The sequence below is a fragment of the Oncorhynchus nerka genome, linkage group LG21 (genome assembly GCF_034236695.1).
Source record: "Oncorhynchus nerka isolate Pitt River linkage group LG21, Oner_Uvic_2.0, whole genome shotgun sequence".
NCBI classification, from domain to species: domain Eukaryota; kingdom Metazoa; phylum Chordata; class Actinopteri; order Salmoniformes; family Salmonidae; genus Oncorhynchus; species Oncorhynchus nerka.
This window is the reverse complement of record NC_088416.1, coordinates 32,359,731-32,377,159: the sequence shown is the minus strand read 5'-3', so window position 1 is coordinate 32,377,159 and position 17,429 is coordinate 32,359,731. Positions and strand designations below refer to the sequence as shown.

At 43.1% G+C, this 17,429-nt stretch overlaps 1 protein-coding gene, 1 long non-coding RNA gene and 2 other non-coding genes across 11 annotated transcripts; 1 reads left to right on the top strand and 3 right to left on the bottom strand.

Annotated features, from left to right (window-relative positions):
- The first annotated feature begins 3,180 nt into the window (after positions 1 to 3,180).
- LOC115104293 (fas-binding factor 1 homolog) lies at positions 3,181 to 15,270 on the top strand. Of its 6 annotated transcripts, none has more exons than XM_065006621.1 (30): positions 3,181 to 3,257; positions 4,305 to 4,329; positions 4,426 to 4,467; positions 4,583 to 4,661; positions 4,794 to 4,854; positions 4,946 to 4,996; positions 5,095 to 5,317; positions 5,437 to 5,478; positions 5,638 to 5,775; positions 5,863 to 6,007; positions 6,146 to 6,303; positions 6,391 to 6,484; positions 6,679 to 7,104; positions 7,253 to 7,315; positions 7,641 to 7,729; positions 8,669 to 8,718; positions 8,830 to 8,877; positions 9,037 to 9,165; positions 9,257 to 9,357; positions 9,453 to 9,659; positions 10,036 to 10,143; positions 10,307 to 10,446; positions 10,580 to 10,698; positions 13,264 to 13,386; positions 13,593 to 13,778; positions 13,969 to 14,145; positions 14,277 to 14,414; positions 14,607 to 14,706; positions 14,790 to 14,923; positions 15,121 to 15,270. In XM_065006621.1, exons 1-30 carry the CDS (start codon positions 3,189 to 3,191, stop codon positions 15,202 to 15,204), a joined length of 3,549 nt encoding a protein of 1,182 aa, XP_064862693.1. In that variant the 5' UTR covers positions 3,181 to 3,188; the 3' UTR covers positions 15,205 to 15,270. The 6 variants fall into 6 exon arrangements, with proteins under 6 accessions (XP_064862693.1, XP_064862694.1, XP_064862695.1 ...); XM_065006622.1 differs by having other exon boundaries at positions 6,143 to 6,303; positions 7,659 to 7,729; XM_065006623.1 differs by having other exon boundaries at positions 6,143 to 6,303; positions 14,319 to 14,414.
- LOC115104294 (uncharacterized) lies at positions 15,071 to 17,222 on the bottom strand. 3 transcript variants are annotated; one of them, XR_010460413.1, is made up of 6 exons: positions 17,063 to 17,222; positions 16,340 to 16,730; positions 16,123 to 16,184; positions 15,872 to 15,900; positions 15,614 to 15,671; positions 15,071 to 15,373 (listed from the first exon to the last, which is right to left on the bottom strand). It is a non-coding gene; the product is annotated as an uncharacterized LOC115104294 (long non-coding RNA). The 3 variants fall into 3 exon arrangements; XR_003859706.2 differs by having other exon boundaries at positions 16,675 to 16,730; positions 17,063 to 17,219; XR_010460412.1 differs by having other exon boundaries at positions 16,123 to 16,730.
- LOC115104436 (small nucleolar RNA SNORD49) lies at positions 15,744 to 15,816 on the bottom strand. Its single transcript, XR_003859740.1, has one exon. It is a non-coding gene; the product is annotated as a small nucleolar RNA SNORD49 (small nucleolar RNA).
- On the bottom strand, positions 16,507 to 16,578 carry LOC115104435 (small nucleolar RNA R38). Its single transcript, XR_003859739.1, has one exon. It is a non-coding gene; the product is annotated as a small nucleolar RNA R38 (small nucleolar RNA).
- Positions 17,223 to 17,429: the final 207 nt, after the last annotated feature.

Sequence of the window (17,429 nt, the reverse complement as noted above, 5' to 3'; positions counted from 1 at the left end):
TCGGAACCTTCAATGCGGCAGAATTGTTTTGGTGCCCTTCACCAGATCTGTGCTTTGACACAATCCTGTCTCGGACAATTCCTTCGACCACATGACTTGGTTTTACTCTGACATGCACTGTCAACTGTGTGAGCTTATATAGACAGGTGTGTGCCTTTCTAAATCATGTCCAATCAATTGAATTTACCACAGGTGGACTCCAATCAAGGTTGTAGAACATCTCAAGGATGATCAATGGAAACAGGATTTCGAACTTTGAGTCTCATAGCAGAGACTGGTGTCATTATGGGGTATTGTGTGTAGAATGATAAGGATTTTTTTGTATTTAATCCATTTTAGAATAAGGCTGAAATGAAACAAAATGTGGAAAAAGTCAAGGGGTCTGAATACTTCCTGAATGCCCCGAGTCATTAAAACTGCTGTATGTCCCAAGCTCACTGGCATGTAGGAAACTGTTGCAAGTTAGCTACAGCTTCGGGCCACACCAAGTTGATGTTTTGATACAATGTGGCACTCCACTAGCAAGATAGATAGAAAGGGAGGCAGACCGTCGGAATAGAGAGAATGTGATTGAAAGAAACAGAATTTTCATCAAGATATTTACTACTGTTTTTATTTTTCAGCTTTAGGCCTATGTATTTTACTTAGTTGTATTTTACTTAGTTGACATGGAAGTTATAGGCCTACTGCTGCATTGGCCTTTAGGCTATCTATGCGCTACTTTCTCTAGCCGCCAATGGACCACAGTGTATCAATTTGCCCATATTTTAACTTTTAGATTTGTATAATTTTACTTCAGATTTTATGATTAACCACGTGAGAATGATTTTGAATAAAGAAAACGTTATTATTGAAATGAAACTGTTCCACAAGAATGAGCATATAAAAAGAATCATAACTGGGCATGCAGATCGGTAGAAATGGTAGGATAAATTATAAGCCTCCCCAGACATGAAACTTGAAACTTTGTACCTTGTCAGCTTTGGGGTTTGAACTTGCAACCTTCCGGTTACTAGTCCAATGCTCTAACCACTAGGCTACCCTGCCACCCCATGCAGCCTTAGAAATCTCTAGCCACTTTAATAATAAAAATTGGATGTAATAAATGTATCACTAGTCACTTTAAACAATGTCACTTTATATAATGTTTACATACCCTACATTACATCGCATATGTATATACTGTACTCTATACCATCTACTGCATCTTGCCTATGCCATTCGGCCATCACTCATATGTACATATTCTTATTAATTCCTTTACACTTGTGTGTATAAGGTAGTTGTGAAATTGTTAGATTACTTGTTAGATATTACTACACGGTCAGAACTAGAAGTACAAGCATTTCGCTACACTTGCATTTACATCTGCTAACCATGTGTATGTGACCAATAACGTTTGATTTGATTTAGAATGTATTAGAAATCAAAACATACAGCTTAAGGTTTGTATCACAACTAAAGTTGCATAAATAATTAAGCATATAAGAGGACCTGTTTCAAATGATCACTTTGTTAACTGTGCTCCCTCGTTTGGAAAAATATATTTTCTATTTTATTCAGCTATATTCAATTGTATTCCTCTTACTACAAAATAATGCCATGGGAATTATAAGCAAACCTTGTCTGCTAAATGAACTAGTGTGGCCTACAGTCATATTGCATAGCCAGATCAGGACTTCACATATGGACAACTCAGAATATGCTATTCTGTTCTTCTGAAATAGGCAACATTTTCTTCATATCATAATTTTCTTTAGACCTGCCTAAAATAAATAGATTGATTGTAATGTGTAGGCTATATTAAATGGATTTGTTAAGAGTTTTTAAAAATGTAGATGTTCCAAAGGTCTGCATCAGTGGCTTATAGGCTATGCGTGGAAGCCTATGTACGCTAAATGTGTTTATGTTAATTAACGGTCAATTACCGTGAGACTGGCAGTTATTTGCATGACAATTACCGTCTGACACAATTCCATGATCTCTACTGCCCTACTTGTTAGGAGCTCAAATAGAATTGGTTTGATCCCACCTCACAAACCTAAGTGCTCTGTGTTGTTGGTGCTGGAATGGGGACAATATGTTTTGCATGTAACCAATAAAATTTTCAAGATCTATAACTTTCAGCATTATATGATGCAAAATGCATCATTCCAGCTGTATTTCGAAAGTTATATATATTGAAAACGTGATTGCTGACATGCAAAACATTTTGGGACTGAATCAACAATGGACTAAAGAAACAAATACCAAAAGATAGTTTTTGGGTGGAGTTTTCATTTAATTAATCTGTTCCTGCCACTGAGATTTTTTGGGGTGTCGTTGATACAGTCCATCACCACCATTGACTGAATGATTAGCTATGTAGACCTCTTGTGGTGTGGGGGCTGTGCTTTGGCAAAGTGGGTGGGGTTATATCCTTCCTGTTTGGCCCTGTCCGGGGGTGTCCTCGGATGGGGCCACAGTGTCTCCTGACCCCTCCTGTCTCAGCCTCCAGTATTTATGCTCCAGTAGTTTATGTGTCGGGGTGCTGGGGTCAGTTTGCTATATCTGGAGAACTTCTCCTGTCCTATTCGGTGTCCTGTGTGAATTTAAGTGTGCTCTCTCTAATTATCTCTTTCTCTCTTTCTTTCTCTCTCTCGGAGGAACTGAGCCCTAGGACCATGCCTCAGGACTACCTGACATGATGACTCCTTTGCTGTCCCCAGTCCACCTGGCCGTGCTGCTGCTCCAGTTTCAACTGTTCTGAACATCTTGGCCATGTTCTGTTATAATCTCCACCCGGCACAGCCAGAAGAGGACTGGCCACCCCACATAGCCTGGTTCCTCTCTAGGTTTCTTCCTAGGTTTTGGCCTTTCTAGGGAGTTTTTCCTAGCCACCGTGCTTCTACACCTGCATTGCTTGCTGTTTGGGGTTTTAGGCTGGGTTTCTGTACAGCACTTTGAGATATCAGCTGATGTACGAAGGGCTATATAAATACATTTGATTTGATGTAGACCAATTATTAATGTTGTTATATAATCGGTTACTTCGCTTATGTACACCAATACTAACCTGCAATTAAACAAAAAGTATTTAGCTAGATAAAAGCAATATTTGTTATTCTATATCCTGCTATTCTGTACAATAATAACTCATATCTTGAAATGTTCTAACCTGAAACGCCACCTGGTGGTCACCAAACAGAATGTTTACCAATAATTCACTGGTAGACAGGGAGTGTACGTTGAAAATGCTACAACAGAGGAACATGCGGGTAAATACACTGATAAAAGCATATGGATTGGTATTTTATTAACTTAAATTGAGGGATGGTTAGATTTACTCTAAATATTTAAGTTAATATTCAGTCATTCAACCTGGTCAATCAGAGGGAGTACGTTTTGATTTTCTAGCTAACGTTAGCTACACAGTTAACGTTAAATGCCTTCATGATGAGACAACCGCCTTTCCATGTAATTTGAATGTAGCTAGTGCTGGTGGTAACGTTACAACACCATTACAACAGCATTATTTGTCCGTTGTTTCTAAATGCTTAAAAAGGTAGCTAGTGACCAAATATACTAGCTAAGTGTGTGAAAGAATAGCTAGACCGTAGCTTCTAGTCGTCTAGCCAAAGCAAATTTGCAGACTTCTTGGGATTTTCCTTCGCTGTGGTTAGTCACCTTGACGATTTACTTTAGCTAGCTAGCTAACATTAGCTATTACATTTGCAGTCAGAGAAACATCATGGTAAGTATCGTATACTATCTAAATCAAGATAAGAGTCATTTATCACAAGTCTACTAATACATTATTGGTCATTCTGCAAGATCAACCCTCTTAAAATGTAATAGTGCTCAGTATAGGTTGTTGAGAGCTAGCTAATTCCCCACGACAAGATAGCTTCTAGTTAAAGCTAACAGTTTATTCAAGTGCCAGTCACCCCCATTGACTGCAGCGAACTTTGTTTTAAAACCCCTAACCTGGGTTCGTATAATTTATTGAACGTTCCAACAGGAAACTGTTTCAGAAACTTCGTAAATAACAAGGTTGCCAACAAACAACGCATACAAAGTTGTATAGCGACCGAATAAGATACCCGGTAGGGAGTGGGCTATGTCATTACGTTTTTCACTCACCGCGTTTATTTGTGATGAGTTAATGCCTATTCGACAGCTAGTTAGCAAGGTGAATTTATCGTGCTACTTTGTATGCGTTGTTTGGCAATCTTTTATTTTACTAAGTTTTTGGAACAGATTCCTGTTGGAAAGTTCCACAAATTAAACACACCTCCTATCCTATGTGTTCCTAATCGATACAGGCTAAACAGAAGAAAGGACAGAAGAGTAAGTCCCTCTGATGTTGTTATTTACCTAAATCCTGCACAATACAACTTCAATGGTGCGCACAGATTCATTCAATATGATGTTTTTGTACTACAGGTTCAATTGATGATATGTTAGGAGACCTGTTGGGAGATGATGGTATGTGATTACATCCCTACAACAGATCTATGACCATTCAAACTGACAAATCATTAGTATAATATACTGTACGTACACACTGTGTAGTGATAAAGTTTTCCTGTTATTTGTACAGATTTCCCAGTGAAGGCCAAAGCTCTGGCCCGTGAAGCAGGCAGACTAGGACCTTCTCTACCATCACACAGTGGAAAACGGTGAGTTAACTGGGACTGAAAAAAATGTACTGCCAGATCAGAGAGTAGTCTCAACTCTTTCTTTCGTGACTATTTAGATAGCGGGATACTGTCACAGTCTGCTTGCTAATTCTATGCGTTTTGGTTTTCCAGCTCACTATTGGGTGACGACGACTTCTTCAGCAAACTGGCTGAGGAAGCTGAAAATGATGAGGTGAGTTGGCAGGTCATACATTAAGTATGGCAGGGAGGCAGTTGACTATGTTTTCCTTCATATACATCTTTTATATTCACTTCCAATCCAGGGCTCTGATGTTTCTGAGGCTGATCCCACAGCCTTACTGGAGAGCATGAAGGTAATGATGCCTTGTTCTAATGACGCCTCCCCAGGGAGTAAGACTCCAGGCTTTATGAACATTCATAACCCAGCTGAGTCTGTTCTATCCTTACATAGGACATAGATGATATGGACGCTGATCTCTTTGGATCAAAGAAAAAGCCCAGTTCAGCCCCAGCTCAGAGTAAAGGCTCCGGCATTGGAGGACCTACGAAAAATCCTCCTAAATCAGGAAACAAGTTAAAAGGAGGAATCTCAGATGAGCCAGACATTGAGGAGAAGAAGCCAAGTTCTGCTCCTGCATCGACAGCACGTGGCTACAAGAGGTTCAGCTTCACTAGTGAGCTGACTGTCTGGGTCTTTGGCTAGTCTGGCTACACTGGGCCACCAAATTAGTATTAATACCATGCAAATATACATAATTGTACATTATTTCTCCCCATTGCTGCATTGCTTCAGATGATGATGATGATGTTCTTGCCCCAACAACTGACACAAAAGGTACCAAAGCTAACAGTTGGACCCATGTATAGACCAAAAAATATCAGGTCAACTGTAAAATACATTAGAGTGGCCCTAAGTGTAGAGTTCTTAACACCATAAAGCATATCAATATCAAAACAGAATCCCCAGCTCTGGTATCATATCTGTTGTCTACAGACTTTGATGACCCTTTGGCTGACCTGTTAGATGATCTACCCATAGAAGACAAAAATGAGCCAAAAATCACCAAAAAAGCTCCTCCAGAGAAATCAGTGCTGCCCCCAGACTCCCCTATCATAAAGAAAAAAGAAACAGGTTGGTGAACGTTTGTGTTTAATACATTGTAACATACCCAAAAGAAGAGAGCCAGAATGTATCAAATGTATATATTTCTCCTGTAAGCCTCACCAGCTCCAGTTCCAAAAAAGCGGGACGAGCTTACGTTTGATGATGACGAGGATGACCTAATGAATGCATTGGGGTTTGGGGAGAGTCCCAAAGAGAGCCCTAAGAAGAATGAGACCGTGTACATACCAAAGAATGAGAGGTAGGGTCTCAAATGCCTCAGTCAACATCATAAGTTCCAACCAAGGCTATTACAAAACCTATGGACTATGATAAACCCAACCAAAAGTTCATTTGAAATGTAACCTCCCTGTTCCTCTGCACTGACTGTCTCTAGCAGCAGTGAGCTCCCTCAAAGAGCACGCACCAGGCTAGATGAGATTCTGGGGCGTGGGACTTCCCCTCGCCTTCTGGAGCGCCCTCCAACAGGGGAGAGGAAGGACCCTCCGCAGCAGCAGGAAAAGCAGAAGCATCATCAGGAGACCCCCACTACTAAAGGTAGCTAACACTCCATGTTTTTGTATTTCAAATGTGATATAGTATTCTTGAATGAATGAAATGAGAGTTGATGTTTCCCTTTGTCAGACCCCTTCCTAGAAGAAGACCTGACGTTTGGTTCCTATCAACCTACACTGGTCACTACACCGGAGGGACGCCACTCACGCAGACAGTCGGTCAGGTAAGTCAGAGCTCTAGCAGAAGCCCTCATAGTTTGTTTTGGTCAAAGCCAGGATCAATGCTTAGTTGGGTCAATAACAAGTACATCATATTTAGATAGATAAGCTTCAGGAACGCAGATTATATGTCAGCTACTGGACCAGAGTGTATGACAAAGGAAAGGGCCACCATCTAAGATTAGCCACTCCTTTTCAGATTCTCCACTGAGGACAACAGTGCCTTTTCTCCTGAGAAGAAACCAATACCCACCACGCTCACCCCTACCTTTCCCCGACCTGCTGCAGACTGGCTGGGGCTCTCGCAGGATGATGAGGAAGAGCCCCCGCCTGTACCAGAACCCTTGAAGACCCCCTCCTCTTCGTCAGTGGGAAGCAAACCCTCCTCTTCTGGCAACCACATTCCACAGCCATCGACAGAGACTCCAAACACCTCCTTCAAATACTCCAAACCAGTAGGACCCAGTGTAGAGGTCTCTGCAAGCCAAAAGCATGAAGATGATTGGCTATCAGGGGCATTGAGCAGGAAGAAGACTCAATCATCCACACGGTCAGAGGAAAAGAGGACAACCCAGGAAGACTTTCTGGGGTTTGGAGACGAGGTGGATCTGGAGTCGTTTCTCAGGTAAGGCTATAGAACTAGGTAAGGCTAGGACTAGGGTACTCTACAGTGAAGGCTGGGTCATACTTCCACAGTTCTAGAGAAACGTCTACATTAGAAGCGACTGCTTACATCTCAGTATGTTGACATTGATTGTCTGTTACTTCCTCAGCAAACATGGTTCTTCACCAGCTTCCAGGAGGAAAGATGCATCCACCCCCAACAAGGAACCAGGGTATGATCAACCTTAATCTAAATAGTTGTGATGTATAATATCTACCACTGCAATATTGCCCCAGTGTGCTATATGGGGCGGCAGGGTAGCCTAGTGGTTAGAGCGTTGGACTAGTAACCGGAAGGTTGCAAGTTCAAACCCCCGAGCTGACAAGGTACAAATCTGTCGTTCTGCCCCTGAACAGGCAGTTAACCCGCTGTTCCTAGGCCGTCATTGAAAATAAGAATTTGTTCTTAACTGACTTGCCTGGTTAAATAAAGGTAAAAATATATGAGTTCTGATGCTTTTGGACATTGAGGTCAGGATTATGTTCCTTCTCTTCAAGAGATTCTCCTCTGCCCAGGGAGCCCTCCCACAGACAGCCCAGCCCTACTGCTCATTCTACCCCAGTGAGTGAGGACCAGTTCAGGCCTGGTATGTTACTCACTCCCATCTTAGAGGACCCAGCTAACCATGTCCCTTTTCCCTCTACGTTGTGCTATTCAACTTCTACCTCATGGGAAGCATCTTTTATAACAAACATTGTTTTTTCAAGCCAAGTCTCTTTCTAGTCATTTAGCTGACCCAGAGCCTACTAGAATGTCTACACCTATCCCACCTGACCCTCCTGAGCAGACACAGGAAACCAATCACAAATTCACTAGTGACCCTGCTGAGCCAATAGGGACAAAGAGTCATGCCCAGCCCCGACCAGCTCATTCCACTGCTGAAGAAACTGAGCCTATCAGGCAGAATTCACACACAGACCACACCCCTCACTTACCAACACCTAAGACCCGTACTGAGCTTGTCTCACATCCACAACCCACAGTTATGTCAAAGGCACACACAGATACCAGTCGAGCAGTCCACTCATCTCCTCCACAATCCCCCACAATAGTCATCCAACATCCACCCACCAAACCTCAGCCTTTCCCTTCCTCTCAACTAGTCTCCCCCTTTCTATCCACAGCTGTGTCTGCTAGAGTAGGCTTCTATTCTGACCAGACCCCAGACCCCTCTCCCCTGCCAACCTCTGCTACCATTAGCTTCCCCCTGCCCCAACAGTACCATCCACCAGCCCTGCAGGATCACAGGGAGCCAGGATGGCCAAGTCAAGCAGAGCTGCCCCCTAACTACCCTGCCCAGCCATGGCAGTCTATGTCTGGCCCCATGCCCCATGCTATGATGCCTGGCTTTATGCGGTGTAGGTACTCTTAGGGAAACATAGGGATAGCTTATGGACAGTAGTCATTTTGAATAACTTTCTAACTGTATTCGTATTTCTAATAGTTATGCCTCTAGTTTCTTATCAATCACTGGCATTGATGGGCAGATTGTCCTGATTGACACATACTGTTCTTGGTTTCCCAGTGCCACAGCAAAGCCAGATGCAGAACACTGCACCTGTTGTCCAACCACAGGTATGTAGAGGCCTTTCTATTTTTTGTTTATATGCCCTAATGTCATTATGGATGATATATGTTTGGAAACCATAAGTCACTTATTTAATTGTTTAACATTCTTTTAAACAGGTGTCTCTTTCAGCCAACAGTTTGCAACAACTCTTGCTACAACAGCAGGTGAAACCAATCTCCAATCACAATTACCTTTTCATTTGATGGAAACACTTCACATTGAATTTGTTTTACTAATTTGAACACAGATACCTTAGGTTTTATCAGATGTTCCCCTTTGAGAGTCTTCGGTAACTTGGCTTTGGTATCCGTCTCTGACCGTAGTTGGAGTCCCAGCTGCTGGGGTTAGGGGGAGCTGTGGATGTAGCTGGGCTGCAGAGACAGAAGAGAGACACTGAGAAGCAGAATGGACATCTAGCTTTACAGGCCCGCATCATCAAACTGGAGGGACAGGTATCTATCAACTGTCTTTTTGACAGTGCTCTTCCTCTTTCTGCCACTTCCATAAACAACATTCAGCTGACTACTGCGTATTCTCTTCCAGGTGAGATCTCTACAGCAGGAGCTAGACCAGAACCAGATCTTGCTGGAGAGTGTTCAGCAGAGACACAAGCAGGACACTGAGCTCATGGAGAACACACATAGGTATGACAGGAGCTCGGAGACCTATAGAGGTCCTGCCACCACCACAGACTGAATCACTACCTCTTTACCCAAAAGAGTGTGTGTGCATCCACCAGGGCTCGTGTGAAGCTGCTTGACGATTCCGCGGCACAGCGAGAAGCACGGGCACGACAGGAATGCGAGGACCTAGCAGAGCGCTTAGCCACCATCACACGTATAGCTGAACAGGAGCGTATGGAGCTGCAGGAAAAGCACCAGCGCAGACTGGCCCAAACCCAGCAGGACAGAGACCGAGAGGTGGAGCGACTCAGAGACCTACAGAGGTAGGGGGCTGCAAGATACCACATTAGAGAACAAGAGATTGTGGCCCTGCCTGTATTTTCTCCCTAAAGCTCAGCTATTTGGGGCGGCAGGGTAGCCTAGTGGTTAGAGCGTTGGACTAGTAACCGGAAGGTTGCAAGTTCAAACCCCTGAGCTGACAAGGTACAAATCTGTCGTTCTGCCCCTGAACAGGCAGTTAACCCACTGTTCCTAAGCCGTCATTGAAAATAAGAATTTGTTCTTAACTGACTTGCCTAGTTAAAAAGGTCAAATAAAAAAATGTAAAATATTTTCACAGCTTGTGGATAAAATAATGTATCTTCTTTATATTTCCATAATGTTCCTTAATTTTTCTTTGTCACGGTTTCCTTCCTCTAGGAAGTCTATTTTGGAGATGAAGAAAGACCACGAGGATCAGGTCCAGAGACTGAAGAGATTGAAGGATGAGGAGATTGATGCAGTGACCAGTGCCACATCACAAACCAGGTCACACATGCATTTCTACTCAATACTCATTTTTAACCATACTCTGCTTAATCTCTGACCTTTGCATAAGAATTATAGAGGACATGCTACATGTAACCAAACTCGTAACTTACTACAGGTTGACATCATATAGTCTCTCTCATTCTGTGTATTGGTGTTGTAGGTCCCTGACAGTGGTGATTGAGCAGATGGAGAATTTCTCCCACAGGCTGGGGGACCTTTCATCTCGGGTGGAGAGCACCCATGAGAACACAGCCCAGGGGCTGGAGCAGGGGGCACGGCAGAGAGACGAACAGCTCCGAGGTATGATACCACCACTCAGTTTTATGAGAAAAAAAACAATGATTTTCATAATACAGCAGTTTCTATTTATTTTCCCTTCAGTCAGTGAGAATGTCACAATGTTATGTGAAAGTCAGCTTGTCTACTCTTTCAGTGATGCAGGACCGTCTGGGCCAGCAGCAGAGGGCCATGGCAGAGGAGAGAACAAGGCTCAAAGAAGTCATCGCCAAGATGGACACCCAGCTGGCTGAGCAGCAGAGGCAACTAGAGAAGGTCAGAAGTCACTCAGAGGTTAAGTCTTTGTTGACTGTGCATCTATGACAGGTCGTCATTGTATTTACTTACTTGTATAAATAAAAGGTCAAATAAAACTTGCCATGTCACCCTGAGGGAAAAAATGGGATTGTAAAGGAAAACATGTCTTGAGTGACTTAATTTTAGGTCTTGTGTGTCAACACAGGGCTCCAGACTAACGTTTTCAGTTGGTGGCACCACGCCCCTAAAAAAAATGTTGGGGGCAGCTTCACAATAGAATACATTTGAGGCACCATCTTATAAAATCATTCACAATGTTTTATTATCATATATGCAGTCACTTTAACTATCCATTCATGTACATACTACCTCAACTGGGCTGACCAACCAGTGCTCCCACACATTGGCTAACCGGGGTATCTGCATTGTTTCCCGCCACCCCCTATTTTACACTACTGCTACTCTGTTCATAGTCACTTTTACCATTTCTACATGTACATACTACCTCAATCAGCCTAACTAACCGGTGTCTGTATGTAGTCTCGCTACTTTTATAGCCTTTCTTTACTTACCTATTGTTTACCTAATACATTTTTTGCACTATTGGTTACCTAATACATTTTTTGCACTATTGGTTAGAGCCTGTTTTATTGACAATTACATGAAGTTGATGCAAAGAGTCAATATTTGCAGTGTTGACCCTTCTTTTTCAAGACCTCTGCAATCCGCCCTGGCATGCTGTCAATTAACTTCTGGGCCACATCCTGACTGATGGCAGCCCATTCTTGCATAATCAATGCTTGGAGTTTGTCAGAATTTGTGGGTTTTTGTTTGTTCACCCACCTCTTGTAGATTGACAAGTTCTCAATTGAATTAAGGTCTGGGGAGTTTCCTGGCCATGGACCCAAACTATCAATGTTTTGTTCCCCAAGCCACTTAATTATCACTTTTGCCTTATGGCAAGTTGTCTGTTGGAAAAGGCTTTGTTCATCACCAAACTGTTCCTGGATGGTTGGGAGAAGTTGCTCTCTGAGGATATGTTGGTACCATTCTTTATTCATGGCTGTGTTCTTAGGCAAAATTGTGAGTGAGCTCACTCCCTTGGCTGAGAAGCAACCCCACATATGGTCTCAGGATGCTTTACTGATAGTAGCGCTCACCTTGTCTTCTCCAGACAAGCTTTTTTCCGGATGCCACAAACAATCGGAAAGGGGATTCAGAGAAAATGACTTTACCCCAGTCCTCAGCAGTACAATCCCTGTACCTTTTGCAGAATATCAGTCTGTCCCTGATGTTTTTCCTGGAGAGAAGTGGCTTCTTTGCTGTCCTTCTTGACACCAGGCCATCCTCCAAGTCTTTGCTTCACTGTGCGTGCAGATGCACTCACACCTGCCTGCTGCCATTCCTGAGCAAGCTCTGTACTGGTGGTGATTTAGGTGCAATCTTACTGGCAGCCCTTTTTGTACAAAGCAATGAAGGCACATGTTTCCTTGCAGGTAACCATGTTTGACAGAGGAAGAACAAAGATTCCAAGCACCACCCTCCTTTTGAAGCTTCCAGTCTGTTATTCGAACTCAATCAGCATGACAGTGATCTCAAGCCTTGTCCTCATCAACACTCACACTTGTTAACGAGAGAATCACTTGACATGTCAGCTGGTCCTTTTGTGGCAGGGCTGAAATGCAGTGGAATTTTTTGAGGGTGGGCTTCAGTTAATTTAAGTCAAAAAGGGACTTGAAATTAATCTGTTCACTTTTCATAACATTCTGCAGTATATACCAACTGAGGCAGCAGACTTTGAAAATTAATAGTTGGCCATGACTATACACCGGTTGTATTCTGCGCATGTGACAAATTTGATTTGAAGTATAACAGATGTTTTTCAAATAAGTTACATTAACATGTCCAAGCAGGAATGCATGATTCAAATTATTTATATGCAACCTAATCCAGTGATTGTCATGAATTTTTGGTTCACAATTAGTAAAAGAAAAACAGGGCTCCAGAGGTTTCAGCATATAGACACAAATGTACTTTGATCTTTGTGCGCTATTATATAGGCCTAATTCACCACCCGAGGAAATGGAAACCATTAGCTAGATCTAAATGAACACCTATTGCTAGAAGCATGCATTCATCTAACAGTGAATGTAACGTCAAAAATAATATTTTGGCCAATGTGCAATTTCACTGCCATATCAGAAGTGCGCTTTGAGCTCAGTAATGATCGTTAAGATGTGCAAGCGGAGACCCCCTCCATTTAACATGGATAACTAGCTTGCTTCTGAAGTTATTTGGAAATGCATGAGGCTTGCTCATTACAGCATATGGACCCATTGGCAGGTACAGTGGCACAGCAGACACATGAAGATAATGCACTTCACTGTTGAACAAATTCATGGTTTTATCCACCCAGAAAATTGAATGTTTTGATTGAGGAAACCAGGTAGAATGTGCAGCTCGCACCAGTGCCAGTAAAAGGGTCACTATTATATTCACAAATAGAGGTTTGGTCTTAATTTGCATAAGTAGTTTGCTTTTCCTTCCATTTCCCCAGAATGTTATATTATGATTGTGTTGTAGGAGCGCTGGAGAGTGAATGCAGAGCAGGCTAAGGCCGACTCATCTCAGAGAGGCCTGGACGAGGAGAGACGCTCTCTAACTCAGCACATCAGCATGGAGAGAGAGGAGCTGGAGAGGGCAAAAGTAAGACAGATACTGAGGTAGAAGTGGTTAAAGATATCTGCCAGATCCCTACTCAAGTGTTTCCCAACCCTGGTCCTCAAATAGCCCCTACAGTACACCTGATTCAACTAATCATCAAGCCCTGAATGAGGTGTCAGGTTGGGGGTACTGGAGGAACAGGGTTGGGATACACTGACTTGAAAGACCCTACTCCCCTCCATGTCTAGAGTGCCCTGTTGGAGGAGCAGCAGCAGGTAATGCAGCGCTGTGCAGAGGAGAGAAGGAAGCTGGCGGCTGAGTGGACCCAGTTCCACACCCAGGAGAAGCAGAGGCAGGACCGAGCAGAGCGGGAGGCCAGCCGGGCGCTGGAGAGGGATGCTCACAGAGAGGGCTCCATCATCAGCATGGCGCAGGTACTGCAGACTAGGGGCTAGAATAGGACAAGAGGCTTGTATGTCTATCATTGTCGCACACAAACTGCCAGCATTTTAACATGTTCAGGCAATGGGGTTCACCTACCCCAATCATTACATTTCACTCACTTGATCTCAAGCAATTAAGATTTGCAGAGCTTTGAAACAGGCAGTCTTCTGAAATCACCAGGAACAGGTGGACCTGAAGCTGCGTGCTGGGGAGCTAAAGCAGCATGAGGCAGCTGTAGCACGGGAGAGGGAGGCTCTGGAGAGACAGAGGGAGGAACTGGACAGGGAAAAGGAGAGGCTGAGTGGTACAGGCCTGCAGCTGAAGACACGTGCCCAGGAGGTAGAGGCCTTCAGCAAGGTCTGGATTACAACCTCATCACTATTAGCTAGCTTTTGAGTTGACAGTAATGTATATAAGTCATTGGTTGTATGCGATTGAGTGGAGGTAGCACAACGCTGTGACTGGGCGCACTGCTTCGGTATTTGCAGCTGGCATCAGAAAAATATAATGAGGGGGAGATGGCCCTACAGGAGTCGAGACAGGTGGAGACTGAGCACCAGACCAGGCTGAGGAACATCCACTCCCAGATGGAGAGACTGAGACAGCAGGAACAGCATCTCCATCAGGTCAATAAGTAGGGGGGTATACCAGCCATTCTTCCACCAGCCTCTGCTGGTACACATCAGGAACAGCACATTATGGTTGGAAATGGTTTCATTCCAGCCAGTCCTCCTATAGCACCTTTGAATTGTGTACAAATCATATCCAGACTTATGGAAATGTTAGTGTATATAAACTAACCATTTCCCCTTCTGCAGGAGAGAATGAATATGACTGAGCAGCGTAGGGAAATGGAGGCACTCAAGCACAGCCTTCCAATCACTCCTTTCCCTCAATCTATGGCCCCTATATTCACAGGTGGGCTGAGCAGTTTACAAAAAAAATTTTTTTTGCTGACTTACCACAGAACAGCATATTTTACAATATTTTAAATACTGCAGACTTCAGACCAGTGTTGGCAGTACCTCAGATGGCCTCCACCAAGGCTGTTCGCCAGCCCCCACCCCTGGTCTCTAATCCGGATTCAACAGAGCTCCAGGCCAGATTGGCCCTGCTCAGGCACACAGCAGAGAAGGTAACTAATGCATTACTAACCAAATCAAGTGCTTACAATCAGTTTAAAGTTGAATAGTTTAAGCCAATTTCAGAGGGCCAATGCAGTTAACAGAAGTCAGATTTGAACATTACCCTAGATGTTATAGTAAAGATGGAACAAGCAGAGTAGTTTCAAAATCTTTATTGTAGATAAATGCACTTGTTTTATCTTCTTAGGATCGTGACTTTCTGCAGGACGAGCAGTTCTTCCTGGACACACTCAAGAAAGCACCTTACAATTCAGCCTTTCACACTGATTAACTGTGGGGCTTAAAGCCCTGTGACTTTCTGGTATTAAGTACACCATTAAAACTTGACATTCTCTAATGTTTGCATTGAACTAGTTTCTTTGTGTCAGTCACTGATCATTCATTTTGTGAATTTCAGTTCTTGAGTCCTGTCCTTGGCACAAAGTCTTTGACCCCATTACCTAAAATAAATAAAAACATCTAGTAAGCCAAGGAAGGGCTCCAACAGACAACTGTTACCTTATCAAACCAGAAGTACATATGATCTCCCATCAAGCCTCAGGGGTTTCTGTAAGTCAACACTGCTATTCAGACAGGGATAACATGTTTCATCACAGGCTTGTTACCCTCTTCACATCTGTCATTACTCATACCATTTAATTATCAGCCATAAGACTAATTCAGTTCATGTAGTTAGTTACCTGATCCCAATGGCATTACTTGCTGTATTTTCAGGGGTTTACATCCAGGTTGGCTGACCTGTAGAGAAATTGTTAATTTGGTTCAATGCTACAATTGCCAAAAGCATGGTGACGTTCAGGGCTGTGAATTTCTCAGAGCAGCTTTATCCAGCGTCAGTTATCGCATCAGACGGCACTTCCTATGCAGCATTTTCATCTCTGAAACCACAGTCCCCATTTTAAAAAATACTGTAAAGTAAAACCTAGCTGAGCACTTACCAATTAACTGTCCTCTTGACCCACCGGCACTATAAATATTTGAAATATTAATACATGTTCATCATGGTAATACTTGAATCATTATCCCACAATATGAATCTCCCATCAAGCCTCAGGGGTTTCTGTAAGTCAACACTGCTATTCAGACAGGGATAACTTGTTTCATCACAGACATGTTACTATACCCTCCACAGATTGACCACCATTACTTAGCAATCTGACCATCACTTAATATCCAAAGTAGTGGTTACCTGCTCTCATCGGAGTAACTTCATTGGAACATTTTCATGGAATCACACCCAGGTTGGCAGACCTGTAAAGAAATGACCATGTTTGGGTCGCATTACCACAACGGTCAAAGGCATTCTTTCACATTCAGGGCTGTGCATTTCTCAAGAGCATCTTCAGTGCAAAGTAAACTAATCAATGTCTCCATTTGAGTCACAAGAGACCATAGAAAGTACTTACCAAGCAACTGTCCCGTCACCCTCAAGTAGTCCATTACTGCACAACTTCAATTAATGATCTTGCTATGCAACATGGCTACATATAACCTTGAGAAACTACGCCACACAATACAGTTACTCAACCGACTACTGCCAAAACGTACCAATTCATATCATACGAGTCTCCCATCAAGCCTCAGGGGTTTCAGTAAGTCAACACTGTTGTTCAGACAGGGATAACTTGTTTCATCACAGGCTTGTTAATTAAGCTAGGTAGACACTTCAGACCTGCTCAAATCTGACTGTCAGACAGCCCAATTTAAAACTGGTCAAACGTAATCATGGATATTGTTTTACCTCTTGAGCGGACACAGCCCATAGGACTTCTGAAGTCCATCCACGTTCAAACGGCTCTGAAAGGTGCAGACAAAGATCAGACGGATACATAGCTAACCACATACAAGTTACAGTGGAAACAATGTTTCTGCGCTAGTAAATTAATCATACATCTGCCACAAATGTTGACGCAGAGCACGTTCCCACACCCCAGACGACCTGCACTACAGTGAATAAACAAAATCCCAACACTAACTAAAACCCGTTAAGTGATAAGGAAAATCAGGACGTATGTTACAGAAAAACCAGGGTTCTGAATGTTATTTAAACAGGCCAGGCCTAGACTTTGTGAGAAAGCTGGCTAGCCATGTGGAGCTCCATTTGCACATGGCTAACAGTGGTTACTTACAATTTACACTCATGGTGGCTGGTCGACACTGGAGTTCGTAGTGTCTTTGAAGCATTTTGCTATGAGTTGATACAGATAGTTATCCCCCCCACCAAAAAAAACACACCAAAAATCCAACCGGCCACATATTCCCTGCACTACATACGTTCGAAAGACTGAATTTGTGCTTATGGTAGGTATTTATACATTTCAATACGTCATACGTCATGTGACCAATCTTGAACCAGTAGGGAGTGGGGTTTGGATTTCCCAGAGCAGACCTCAATTGGCACACATATCAGGAAGGCCACTCACTCAGCGGTTGAGTTGGGTGACTTCATGTTTTAATCAGTGGTTGCAATCTGTCTCACTGAATGCACCTATTAAT

Bases quoted from the DNA above. Each gene is read 5' to 3' on its own strand.
- LOC115104293 (XM_065006620.1), top strand. From the start codon at position 3,189: ATGTTTACCAATAATTCACTGGTAGACAGGGAGTGTACGTTGAAAATG. The intron at 13,387-13,592 runs GTAAGACAGATA...CTCCATGTCTAG, and splicing joins AGGAGCTGGAGAGGGCAAAA to AGTGCCCTGTTGGAGGAGCA. The intron at 14,707-14,789 runs GTGGGCTGAGCA...TAAATACTGCAG, and splicing joins TATGGCCCCTATATTCACAG to ACTTCAGACCAGTGTTGGCA.